Genomic DNA, 13,183 nt, shown 5'->3' on the forward strand with positions numbered 1-13,183 from the left:
GCACTAGTGGCACGTATTTACCATAATGTTGAGGAGTTTGATTGTAGATATTGTAATTCTCAATGTCAGTACAAAATCCGACCAAATGATTTTTCTCCTTGTAAGTTGTTAATTCGGAGTCATCGGTGTAGTGGGTTTTGTCTACCATCTCCCGCACATTCTTTGAACAATAAAAATAAGTTGTCAATGGAAATAAGCTGTCAACTATTTTGAAATAAACAATATAAATTAGCTAATAACTATCACTACAGGAAACTGCTAGTTTGCCGTCAGTGAGCGGCTTTGCCGTCAGCATTTCGTCGGGGTAGACGGCAAAGAAAACTTTGCCGTCATGAGCTTACGGCAAAGTATGACTAATGGAAAATCTGCTCTTTGCCGTCTGTGAGCGCACTGGCTGACGGCAAACCTAGAGAAAGGATGACGGCAAAGAAACCAAGACGGCAAACTAGCTCTTCGCCGTCTGTTGTTTCACTGAGTGACGACAAAGGATGGACTCGTGTCTAGTTTGAAGGTAGGTAACGGTGCCCCAGTTTTGCCGTCTGTGTTTTTTATCCACTGACGGCAAAGTTAGTTGCTTTGCCGTCTGCCTGCTGTCCTACTGACGGCGAACTAATAGAAAAAAAAACCTGGCACTGAGCCTTGCTTTGCCGTCTCCTTTTGGTCCCACCGACGGCAAAATAATGGAAACTAAGAAAAGAAAATCCCCCACCCGACCGCATCTCCCCGATTGCTCTGTCTTGACCGCACGCTAGGTTATCCCCGCCCGTCCCTGGCTCGACCGCGCCGCCGCCACCGCCCGTCCTCGGCTCGACCGCGCCGCCGCCACCGCCCGTCCCCGGCTCCACCGCGCCGCCGCCGCCCGTCTCCACCTCCACCGTGCCGCCGCAGCTGGTCCCTGCCTCCACCGCGCCGCCGTCGGGACCCTTGTCCACTGCGCCCCCACCCGTCCTCCTCCAATGGCGCGACCGCCACCGGGCCGTCCTCCCCTGCCCTAGCGGCACGGCTGCCGTGGGCAGCACCGCCGCCGGCTCCCTCCTACGCATCCGCCGCCGCTGGTTACCACCGAAGCGGGGCACCACCTCCCCCTCTGCCCGAAGCCCCCCTCTGCCCCACCCCACGGTGAGCACCGCTCCCATCTTTGTTCATATTCTTTTAGATGGATAGATGTATGGATTGCAGTATATGTGGATGGATTTATAGATGTATGCAAGGATGGATGCGTAGATGGATGTATTGATGATTGGCTGATGGATGTATCCCTTTCCATTTTCTTCTGCCTAAATTTTTTAGTATAAGGCAGCCTTGTGCTTGTCCATGCTGACGAGGAGGTCCCGACCTCTGACAAGGATGCCTCGACCTCTGACGAGGAGCATGCTGGTTTCATCCAAGTTGAGGAGGGTCGGTCCGTGTACCTACGTGGTTCCTCAAGGCTCCCGGAACGAGGGCTTCCTGTGGAGCAGAGGCCATGTATTGCTCCATGTGGAGAAATGTAACTAACTTTGGCTTCCCATTTTCTACCTTCAATGTATGCAACAATTGCTAACAACTTTGGCTTCTCATTATGTAGCGGTTGGAAGAAAGCTGGAGCTAGCAGGGGAAAGTACCGACACGTGAACGGCGTCCTTGGGAGCCTCATTAAGGAGCATTACCCTGGCATGGTTACTTTGCCTGGGGAGGGCAAAGTTCCGGAGCCAGCATGTACCTGGGACCACTACAAAGCCTATGAGGATCTTGGTGTAGCCAACAACATCGAGTTTCACAACAAAGCCGAGCGGGTCTTTGCCGAACTTTGGGAAATCATTAAGTTTCCTTCACACACTGCATCTCCACCGTCTTGTAGTAGCAAAACTTCTAGCCGTTGATATATATGCTGCACTCGAGAATTAAATATTCCACCCATGAGAAAACTTAGATTTAGATTTTACTTTATTTTTCTTAACAGAATGCTAACAGACTATAATACTGCAGTAGCAAAACTATCTAGAAAACTTAGATTTAGATTTTACTTTATTTTTCTTAAAAGAATGCTAGCAGACTATAATACTGCAGTAGCAAAACTATCTAGAAAACTTAGATTTAGATTTTACTTTATTTTTCTTAACAGAATGCTAGCAGACTATAATACTGCAGTAGCAAAACTATCTAGAAAACTTAGATTTAGATTTTACTTTATTTTTCTTAACAGAATACTAGCAGACTATAATGTTGCAGTAGCAAAACTATCTACAAAACTTAGATTTAATATTCCTGTAGCCACAAAGGCGAGGAGGCGCCCACCATGGACGGATGGACAGCCTAGTTTATTTATAAATGTGTGTGTATACCACATGAGGCATTCTTTGAGCTCTGCTGATTAACCTGCAGATATCTAACTTGAATAAAAATCTGTGACGTGGATACTTTGCTGTAAATCTTGGTTCGACCTCTAGTTATTAATATATGAATTCCTAGAAAGAGTACATATTCAGTACTGGAGCTCCCTATGTTGGAAAACTAGTGCGTACTGTATTTCTTAATTGTGTTATTTGTATCTAGAGTATATTTCTAGAACCTGGGTGCATATATATATACCTGATTTTTGGACCTGTCAATTCAAAGAAATATGTGCATCTGATCATCTTTATTGAATGAAATTTCTGAGCAACAATGTTTAAAGGAGCCCATCTCTGGGCCATAGTGCTTGGGTGAATGGCTGGGCACAATTTTTTTCACAGGATATAATTTCTGCGATTTGTGGCTGTACAGAGTACTTTTGTGTAGTAAAGCTGGGTTGAAAATATGTTGATCGCTTGAAGCTGGGTTGAAAATATTTCTGCGATTTGTGGCTGTACAGAGTGCTTGGGTGAATGGCTGTGTACAGAGTACATAGTGCTTGGAGCTCACTGACGCTGCAACCTGAATCCACATGTTGATCGCTTGACATGTAGTTTTTTCGTCAGTTGACACTATCTTCCTTCAGATGCATTCTGCACAAATCACATCCATCCTCACATGTACTAGATCATATAGCTAATATGTTAGCAGTACACGTACTACACTGCACCAAACAAATTCAGTTTCCATAACCAGTACACGTACTACTAGCAGATTTTACTTTATTTAGATTTTATAAGAAACCTCAGACTTAAAGGTTTGAAAATTACTGCACCAAACTAATTTTCTCTATATTTGCAGGATTTCTATAGATGCGAGGATGGAAAGTTGGAGGAGGCACGAGCAGTTGTCAACAAACATTGCCCGAAGCTTGTGCATAATCTGATGCATGAGGCGCGCCCTTTAGCCGTCCGCAAATATATGGCAACTCAAGGCTATAAGAGTCTTGATAAGAAAGCCGGTAGGAGACTCCGTCTTGAGAAGGACAAGTACATGGAGGTAAAGCATATTCATGCTTGTTATTTCCTCAACAGGCTGGCACTCAATTTCTTTTTGACATATATGAGATGCAATTGATCAATTAGGTTACTCCGAGATGGTGCGTCGATAAGGGGGAGTGTTGGGAGCGGATCGTGGACTATTGGTGTTCCAAAGAGTACAGGGCGAAAAACAAAGATTATAGAAATCGGCGAGCCGCAATGCTGGATCCACCACATCATCAAGGCAACTTGAACGTTATGGAGTTCGGTGAACGTTGGGTATATCTTATGGAGTTCTTCATAAGCTTTTTCTTGTCATACATGTTGCCAATCCTTGTGATGAAATCTTAATCATGTTGCTTTGGTTGCAGGCGTCTCACCATAATGCTCCACTGCCCAACCTTTTCGTCTCGTATGCTTTGGCCCATAAGGCACCGTACAGAACAGCCACGCCTTACGATGAGAATGACACAGCGTCCGCGTACTCCAGCAAGACCGCCTACGATCGGATGGAGAAATTTAAAGGGATGGCAAAAGAGTTGAAAGGGCCCGAGTATGATGTGACAACAGAGCCTCTTGACCACGCGTTGGTCATGATCTCTGGAGAAGGCAGGAAACATGGCAAGGAAGCAATTGCAGGAGGCATGTTCCCTAGTTCCTCCCGTAGCTCTCTCCCTGAATACAAAGCTCGGTTAGGTATCTCAAAATCTTCTACATGTAAACGCTCGACTCCAGCTATGGTTGAGATGGAGGTATTCTATACAAGTCCTTCTATATATGTTTGTTTCTTACTTACTGTTGGATTGAAGATGCGATTGCCATGCCATATTTTGCAGGCCCGACTGGCGGAGTTGAGGCGAGTGGCGGCGGAGGAGAGGGCGGAGGAGAGGCGACTGGCTGATGAGAGGACGCAGCAAGCGGTGCAGCAGCGGTGCAGCAGGCGGTGTTGGCACAAACTAGTCAATGCTTTGCAATGTTTGCGGTTAGTTCCTTAATTGCCAAAGACATACATGAACTCTTCTACCACCAGTACTTAATCTTCACTCAAACATAATTTGCAGGCTTATTGTACCCAGAATGGTATGCCCGCTATGACGATGCCTCATCAATCAGGCCATGGATCTAATACTGATGGATCTTCACATGCACGAGGCCCAAGCGACAACAACCTTGGTGGTTCTCCGAATGTATGAGATCGAGTATGGTTGGTGGTTCTTTTGTCTGTTTGGCATATTGATGATTTCAAGCACGTTATTTGTTCTTGTGCCAAAACGTGACAGTCACCATTCAATCTTGTATGCTATGGAACTTTGTCCTGGGACTATATGCTATGGAACTTTGTTCATTGTTGCTTATATTTGCTATGGAACTATATGCTGTCCTGTTATGGTTCTGTGCCGTGAGGATCTTTGGTTATGGATCAAGGCAATTACTATATTGTGTATTAAACTGTTTAATTGTGTATTAAAATTTGAGATTATAAAAAAAAGCTTTGCCGTCTAGGGACAGACAGCAAAACTGCCACATGTCGCTAGCCTGTGCTTCTGCTGGAATGTTGCCGTCTCGCCAACAGGACGGTTGACGGCAAAGAGGTGACTATTTGCCGTCTCGGACAGCCCTACCAGACGGCAAAGTATGCATCTTTGCCCACTGGGGATCGATCGACAGACGGCAAAGTCCAGCTATTTTGCCCACTGGCCAAAGAACGACAGACGACAAAGTATGAGTTTTTCCCGTCTGCCTAGACGGCTGGTAGACGGCAAAACACTTGACGCCGTCCGGCAGTCCATCCGTTCCGTCTGCTGCAATATTTTGCCGTCTGGCTTTACCCGCTGACAGTAGAAGGTATAGACTGACGGCAAAGTCTTTGCCGTCAAGCAGAAACAATAGTAGACGGCAAAGTATTCTTTGCCGATTATTCTTTGCCGTCTGACTTTGCTGTCTACTTCCTGACGGCAAACTCTTTGCCGTCTGGATTTACGTCTTTGCCGTCTGTTATCCACAGACGGCAAACTAGCAGTTTCCTGTAGTGTATGTTTGAGAAACTCACATAGCGGTAGAACTGGAGGCGTATCAACAAGGACCCAAATGTCCATATTGTCTTGGTTGATGTCAGGATTACCAAGATCCATGGTGATAAGCATACCATCATCAAAACCATACATCTTGCAAAATGCTTCCCAATTTTTGCAACCAAAATGGGTTACGCTCTCAGAATTATATAGATTTACTTCAAAGTCCACATCGTGATGAGTGCTCAGGTGAATTTTCTTTGTTTCAGAAATTTCATGGTCTTCAAAATCCGTCCTCTCCAAGACATAGTGTCTTGCATGGCATGGGATAAGCTATACTCGAATTGTAAAAGATGAAAATTACAGGTTGAAATAGTTGAAGTCATGTTTAATTATGAAAATAACACTTGTCATCGTTGTGTACCATTTCAACTTCGAAGGTCTCCTCGAGCTTAATGCTGAAGCGCTGATCATCGTCCAGGTGAGGCATGTCGCACAGACCTCGATCGTCGTGGCACCAGTCGCACTCCGCCGGGAGACTTTCGTCGTCCGATGATGACGACGACATATCCTGGGACAGCTCCCAGAATTGCTTGCCGCCCGAACCACCGGCCTCATTTCTGTGGGCCATGTTTCGCTCTAAATAGGAAAAAAGTTTGGTCAAAAAGTTGTTTATTGTCAAGGAACAAGATCATGGTCTCATCATTTAGGGTTTGTCGACACCGAGGCATCCTAAAAGCCTAAGCTTTCATCATTTAGGGTTTGTCGACGCCGAGGCACCCTAAAAGCCTAAGCGTACATCATTTAGGTTCTCATCGACACCGAGGCATCCGGGGCAGCCAAGTTAAGTTTTCACCATTTAGGGTTTATCGATGCTGAGGCACCCTAGGTTGGGCCTAATCACTTGGCACTAATCACTTGGCTCTCTTGCCACCTATGGTTTAATACAGCAAGAATAAAGGGGCAGTTGATCCTACTTAATTAAGTACTAAGATACCCCGGCCCATGCATTAGTAGCAAGTACCTCATATGTCCGATTTTTAGCAAAGTCATGCTAAAATTCATGGAAAATTTCAGCATGATCTTTGCTGAAAATAGGACATATGGAGTACCCGAATTTGCCGGAACGGAAGTTAATCGACATTCCGGCAAACTCAAGGGCCTCTCGGGGTACCTGCAAAATCATCACGACACGAAGGGCCTCTCAAGGGCCTCAAGCAGCAGCGGCGTCTCCCAGGACCCCATTTTTTTGCTAAATTTCTTTGAGCAACAATCAGAGCAGAAAATTCAGCATATTTCTATACAACAGCACTGTAAAGATGAAGAACAGTTCTACAGCAGCCCATTTATATACAATAGCATCTTTGGTCATACCAATTTCTGAAACAATTCAAATCTGAACTGTATCTTTGGTCATACAAATCTCTGAAACTATACAAATCTGAAATATATTTTTGGTCATACAAATTTATGGAACTAATCAAATCTGAACTGTATCTTTTGTCATACAAATCTCTGAAAATTTTCTAAATCTGTGGTCATACAAATTTATGGAACTAATCAAGTTATGATAGCTGGAGACATAAATTATGATAGATTGTGATAGCTTGGGGAATAGATTATGATAGATTGTGATGCATGGACTTGTTCTACTCCAGGTTTTCAATTTACAAACACATACAAGCACAAGCAGTGCTAGAGATGATATTTGCTAGATATAATTTCGGCAATGAGATTTAAATAGAGTTGTGGTGATGTAACCTAGGTGAATATACACGAAATAAGGTTTACTGGTGCTACCCAATGCTAGTAATCAAGCAGTAACATAAAATGCTAGTAAGTTCACTGGGAGTAAGTTCCTCTCTCGCGCGCATGCAGCAACCCAGAAAAACACAAGACAAGCAGTAGAATCTCTGCTCTACCGGGAGGCAACGAAGTGGCCAAGGTCACAGGGGGCGATACCTGAGCGGAAGCCCTAGGCTAGAGCCTGGGGGCGGAGCGCTGCTGCTGTTGCTGTTGCTCGGGGACGGTGAGGTCGGAGTGGGCGGCACGGGAAGGCGGCGGGAGGCGGGGGAGGGGGTTCCGCCGATCCGGCCGGAGGGGCGAGAGGTGGGAGGAGACGAGGCGGCGGCACGGTCAGGTGGGTGCGTGGGGCACTCCTCGCTGGTCCGGACTAGCCACGCTGCTCGGGGACGACGAAGGAGGCGAGGGGGGCGGCGAGGGGGACGACGAACACGGCCGGGGGGGGGGGGCAGCGGGTGAGATCGATGAGGCAGGGGAGAGATTAGAGAGATTGGGGATTTAGTGTGGGGGGAAGCTTTCTAATGGCTCACCACCCCCTCGTGCGCCATAAGTACGACTATTCTAATGGCGCACCGAGGGGTGGTGCGCCATTAGAATTTAGTGTGGGGGGAAGCTTTCTAATGGCACACCACCCCTCGTGCGCCATAAGTACGACTATTCTAATGGCGCACCACCCCTCGGTGCGCCATTAGAATTTTGTTTTAATCATAACAGTAATATTTTTTTATAAAAACAGTAATAATTTTTTAAAAAATATGTTCAAATTTGTTACTTGAAAATATCATCGGCGGCGGCGGTGGAGCGGGGGAGGGTGCGGGGGGTGCTCGTCGGCGGCAGTGGAGCGGGGGAGGGTTGCGGTGGGTCGTCGGCGGCGCTGGAGCTAGCGGGGGAGGGTGCGGGTGGGATCGAGATGGAGGGGGATCGAGATCGAGATGGAGGGGGAATCGAGATCGAGATGGAGGGGGATCGAGATCAAGTGTCCTCATGAATTCAAAAAGTGCCCATGAAATTTAAAAATATTCATGATATCAAAAAGTGCCCATGAAATCAATCGAGAAATGAAGACTACGATTTAAATACAATCGATCTTAGCTAGCTATCTGTTCACAATCTTCTTGCCCTTCTTTTTCGCAAATGGAGTTCTTCTGTGGAACGGACGTCCTTTAGGTAGGGTGGTCCTGCTTCTTCTTGTGGTGTGTGCTGCTACTTCATCGTCGTCGTCATGTTCAATCTTTGGGTTGCCGTACTTGTCGAAGTCTTGCTCATTGGCTACTCCATCCATTCCAATGACCTTCCTTTTGCCTCTCCTCACAACAACACGACTGGGCTTTGACGGGTCGGTAATGAAGAAGCATTGGTCCACTTGGGAAGCCAGTACCCGTGGCTCATTTTTCGCGGTGACGTTTGCGCCCGCGGTCTTGGATTTGGCTTCGGGTATAACCATGGTGGTGAAATACCGATCTTCTTTTAGGACGCTCTTGGCCCATCTGACACGGAACATCGGGACATTCTCTCCAGCGTAGCTCAGCTCCCAGATCTCCTCGATCCTTCCGTAGTATCTGTCCTTGTCGTTACCGGTGTACGATTCCATCGTTACCCCGGAGTTCTGATAAGCATCGCTCTTCATGTCCTTGTCCTTGGTGTAGAATGTGTAGCCGTTGATATCGTACGCCTCATTGGTCATCAGGGTTGTGCCCGGCGCCCTGTGACAAGGCGAATATGCGTTGTTCTTCCGCGGAAGAATCTTCATGTAAAGGGTACGACAGAAGCTTCTGCTTGAACCAACACGTGAAACATGAGTTGTGCTCTTTGAATATATCTCCGTCCGTCCTCTGTTGGCCTCGGTCATTGTACGTCTTCTCAATAAAGGTTTTGTGCTCTACCACCCAAGGATCGACCACGTCTATGTGTTGTAGCGCGACTAGGTTTGCTCTTTCAAAGTCGGCGATTCGACCCTCGAAGTCGACATGCATTTCGCGGCGACCCTCACGGTGACCCCATCCAGCGAGCCTGCCGAGGTGCCTGTTGACGGGCAGACCAACGGGGTTCTCGATGCCTAGATAATTCGTGCAGTAGGAGATGCACTCTTCGGTCAGAAAGCCCCTGGCTATACTTCCCTCTGGACGTGACATGTTGCGAACGTATCCTTTGATGACACTATTCATCCTTTCGAACGACATCATGCTGTGCAGGAACGTCGGCCCGAGTTGGATGATATCCTCCACAATATGGACCAGCAGATGCACCATAACGTCGAAGAATGCGGGCGGGAAGTACATCTCAAGCTCGCATAGTATCACCACGATCTCTTCCTGTAGCCTTCTGAGTTGCCTCACGCCAATCGACTTCCGAGAGATGACGTCGAAAAAGTTGCATAGGCCAAATAGCGTTTCACGGACGTGCACGTCCATGATCCCACGGATTGCAACTGGAAGTATCTGCGTCATCAGCACGTGATAGTCGTGAGACTTCATCCCGCTGAACTTCTGCTTCGCTGGGTCTAGGTATCTGCTTATCTTCCCCGCGTAACCGTAAGGAAGTTTTACTCCTAGGAGGCAGGTGAAAAACTGCTCGATCTCCTCCTGACTTAGAGTGAAGCACGCGGGAGGGTAGTCATTTCCGGTCTTGTTGGCCTTTTTGCCTTTGCGACGACTTTCTGTGTCCTGCTTCGCCTCATCATCATCATCATCATCATCATTAGCGTGAAGCTCCTGCCTGATGCCCATTGATTTCAAGTCTGCCCTTGCTTTCGGCCCATCTTTGGTCCTCTCTGGCATGTTGAGCAGGGTACCAAGCAGACTCTGCACATGTTCTTCGTGATATGCATGACATCAAGGCTGTGAGGCACACGGTGGATCTTCCAGTATGGCAAGTCCCAGAAAACAAACCTCGTTTTCCATACCTTCAGCAGCGGCTCTGGCGCCTTTTGCTTCTTTCCCGGCTCTGGCACCTTTTGCTTCTTTCCCGGCAGTGGGCAGTCACTAGTGCAGAACCGGGAAATAGCACCGGTTCGTAAGGCCCTTTAGTGCCGGTTTAGGAACCGGCACTAACGTTTCGGCACTAAAGGCCCCCCCCTTTAGTACCGGTTCAACATGAACCGGTGCTAAAGGGAAACCACGTGGCACGAGCCAGCTCCGGGGGCCGGGAGCCCTTTAGTACCGGTTGGTAACACCAACCGGTACTAAATGGTTGTGGGTTTTTGTTTTATTTTGTATTTTTCAATTAAATTTGTGTTATCAATTTAATTTAGGATTGTTTTACGTTATAATGAGTTGTAGTCGTCATCATCATCATCATCATCATCGCATATTAATAAATAAATAAACTCTAGCTAGCTAGAAATCATCATAGTCGTCTAATTACCACTATTTAATCATCATAGTCATTACCGCGAGCTATCTAATCATCATCAACGCTGGCTAGCTTAAAGAGGAAACATTCACTTTGTAACAGAAGCAAAGATATCATCAAGTTCAACATAATCATCACCAACATCGAAGTTCAGGACACGGACATGAGACAAGTACTAATTAAGAGCATGAACTAGTAGCTACTGATCCTGCTGCTCCCTCTCAGGTAGAATATCATAGAACATGTATAGCTCTCCTGATTCATCATACTGGAGCATACAGATGAATCTATCTCCTAATCTTGGGTTGCGCTTCTGCTTGCTGCCCCATAGTACTTCTCTGCGATCGTCAACAATTTTGCTCCAATCTTTCACTATTAAGCATTCTTCGCTTTCAGAAATCCTGAATGCACTCATGTGCAATGTAGGAAATCTTGGTCGTAAGCTAACCATTGACATGCGACCTTTTGTCTCGATCCACTGAGGCACAACTGTCATCGGAAGTCCCTGTTGAAGAACATCATATTGTAATTAATATACTAAGCAATGAAAGTTTAGCTTCAAAAATAATGTATGCAAAAGATGCACTAATTAAGGACAAATATTTAAAATCTTACCATCTTTCGATTATAGATGTGACCGTAGTTCAATACGATCACCATTGGTCGCACGTTTTGAGTACTAACATTTCTAAGTTTAGAAAAAAAATTGTCTTGACAGTATTAAGATCCTCAAGCCATGAAACATAATGACTTATCTCCTCGCAGTTTAGTTGAGCCCCGGGGCAGTAGTAGGTCCTGTCTACCAAGCGCCGGACATGTTTGCTTGAACCGAAATAAGCTGACAATACAAATTAGTTGTCAACTATTTTTGAATAAACTATATCAAAGACATAAACACATATGCATGCATGGTTGAGAAAAACTCACCAAATGGTAGAACTGGAGGCGTTTGCACATCGACCCAGATGTCTATATTACCTTCAATATCATCTTCCGGACGAATATCAAAGGTGATAACCATATCAGGCTCAAATGCATAAGCCTTGCATAGTGCTTGCCAAGTTTTGCATTCAAAATGGGTGTATGTGTCTCCATTATATAATTTGACGTTGAAAGTATACCCATGCTCCGTCTTCAAGTAAACTCTCTTTACCTCCATATCATCTATAGCACTAAAACCTATCTTATCCAAGACAAAAATTCTTGCATGACAGGGGATGCGCTGGTAGAATAGTGAAAATTTAAAATTATAAGTTGAAGCAAATGAAGCATAAGTTTTGTATTCAAATAATAATTGACAAAGTGACTTACTGTATCAACTTCGAATGTCTCATCCAGCTTGATGCTGAAGCGCCTACCATCAACAAGGAAATTTTGGTCGCACAGGCCGCGCTAGTCTTCACAGTGTTCGCACATAATGAAATCTTTTTCGTCGTCAGATGACATTTCCTATGTTCATATAGGTGAAACATTAAACTAGTTATATTAATTATTGAACTAGTTCAAATCTCATATACCTAAATTTTCTTACTAAAAATAAACTAGTTATATTAATTATTCAACTAGTTCAAATGTCAGATACCTAAATTTTTCTTACTAAAAATAAACTAGTTATATTAATTATTAAACTAGTTCAAATCTCATATACCTAAATTTTCTTACTAAAAATAAACTAGTTATATTAATTATTCAACTAGTTCAAATCTCATATACCTAAATTTTCCTACTAAAAATAAACTAGTTATATTAATTATTGAACTAGTTCAAATCTCATATACCTAAATTTTCTTACTAAAAATAAACTAGTTATATTAATTATTCAACTAGTTGAAATCTCATATACCTAAATTTTCTTACTAAAAATAAACTAGTTATATTAATTATTGAACTAGTTCAAATCTCATATACCTAAATTTTCTTACTAAAAATAAACTAGTTATATTAATTATTCAACTAGTTCTAATCTCTAGTTCGACAATTTTTCTATCTAGCTAGCTAATTCATCTAACATTCGACATTAATCTAACATTCGATCATCTAATTAACATTTCTAAAAAACAGAAAATAAGTAAAAAAAATGTGCGTGTGTGTATGTGTGTGTATACGCATATGTGTGTACGTATGTGTGTATGTGTGTGTGTATGCGTGTGTGGTATATGTGTGTGTGTGTGCGGCCCCGTACGCCGCCGCCCCGTACGTACCGGTTGGAGCCACCAACCGGTACTAAAGGCCTTGCGCTGCCACCCCAAAGTTTAGTCCCACCTCGCCCGGCGAAGGGCAGCCGCACTGGTTTATAAACCCAGCCGCGGCTACCTCTTCGAACTCCTCTATATAGCAGGCTTCTAGGCCTAATTAATTAGGGCGCGCTGCCCTGTGAGTCTGCTGGCCCTTCTGGGCCTGCATTTGCACACCGTAGGTCTGGCAGGCCCACTGGACAGCGCGCCAACAAATTTTTTATATAGTTTTTTCTTTTCTGCATTACTTATTTTCTTCTATTTATTTTTGAGTAGTTTTTTATATAGTTTTTTCTTTTCTGCATTATTTATTTTCTTCTATTTATTGTTGAGTAATTTTTTTGTATAGTTTTTTTATTTTCTGCATTATTTATTTTCTTGCATTTATTTTCTTCTGCAAATTGAATGCTGCATACTGAACAATTAGGTA

The 13,183-nt window shown here is 44.6% G+C and overlaps 1 protein-coding gene across 2 annotated transcripts; it reads left to right on the forward strand.

Moving 5' to 3' along the window:
* Nucleotides 1-1,560: 1,560 nt before the first annotated feature.
* On the forward strand, nucleotides 1,561-4,727 carry LOC123059357 (uncharacterized). 2 transcript variants are annotated; one of them, XM_044481936.1, is made up of 6 exons: nucleotides 1,561-1,793; nucleotides 3,175-3,372; nucleotides 3,459-3,632; nucleotides 3,725-4,105; nucleotides 4,190-4,335; nucleotides 4,402-4,727. In XM_044481936.1, the coding sequence occupies exons 1-6, from the start codon at nucleotides 1,656-1,658 to the stop codon at nucleotides 4,544-4,546; spliced, it is 1,182 nt and encodes a 393-aa protein (XP_044337871.1). In that variant the 5' UTR covers nucleotides 1,561-1,655; the 3' UTR covers nucleotides 4,547-4,727. The 2 variants fall into 2 exon arrangements, with proteins under 2 accessions (XP_044337871.1, XP_044337872.1); XM_044481937.1 differs by having other exon boundaries at nucleotides 1,562-1,793; nucleotides 4,415-4,727.
* The last annotated feature ends 8,456 nt before the right edge of the window (nucleotides 4,728-13,183 follow it).

Source organism: Triticum aestivum, chromosome 3A, assembly GCF_018294505.1.
Source record: "Triticum aestivum cultivar Chinese Spring chromosome 3A, IWGSC CS RefSeq v2.1, whole genome shotgun sequence".
Classification (NCBI taxonomy): domain Eukaryota; kingdom Viridiplantae; phylum Streptophyta; class Magnoliopsida; order Poales; family Poaceae; genus Triticum; species Triticum aestivum.

What these genes read in the sequence shown, in the direction of transcription:
- LOC123059357 (XM_044481936.1), top strand. Translation starts at nt 1,656, where the DNA reads ATGGTTACTTTGCCTGGGGAGGGCAAAGTTCCGGAGCCAGCATGTACC. An exon ending in AGAAGGACAAGTACATGGAG is followed by an intron (nt 3,373 to 3,458) that starts GTAAAGCATATT and finishes TTGATCAATTAG; the next exon opens with GTTACTCCGAGATGGTGCGT. An exon ending in AATGCTTTGCAATGTTTGCG is followed by an intron (nt 4,336 to 4,401) that starts GTTAGTTCCTTA and finishes ATCTTCACTCAA; the next exon opens with ACATAATTTGCAGGCTTATT.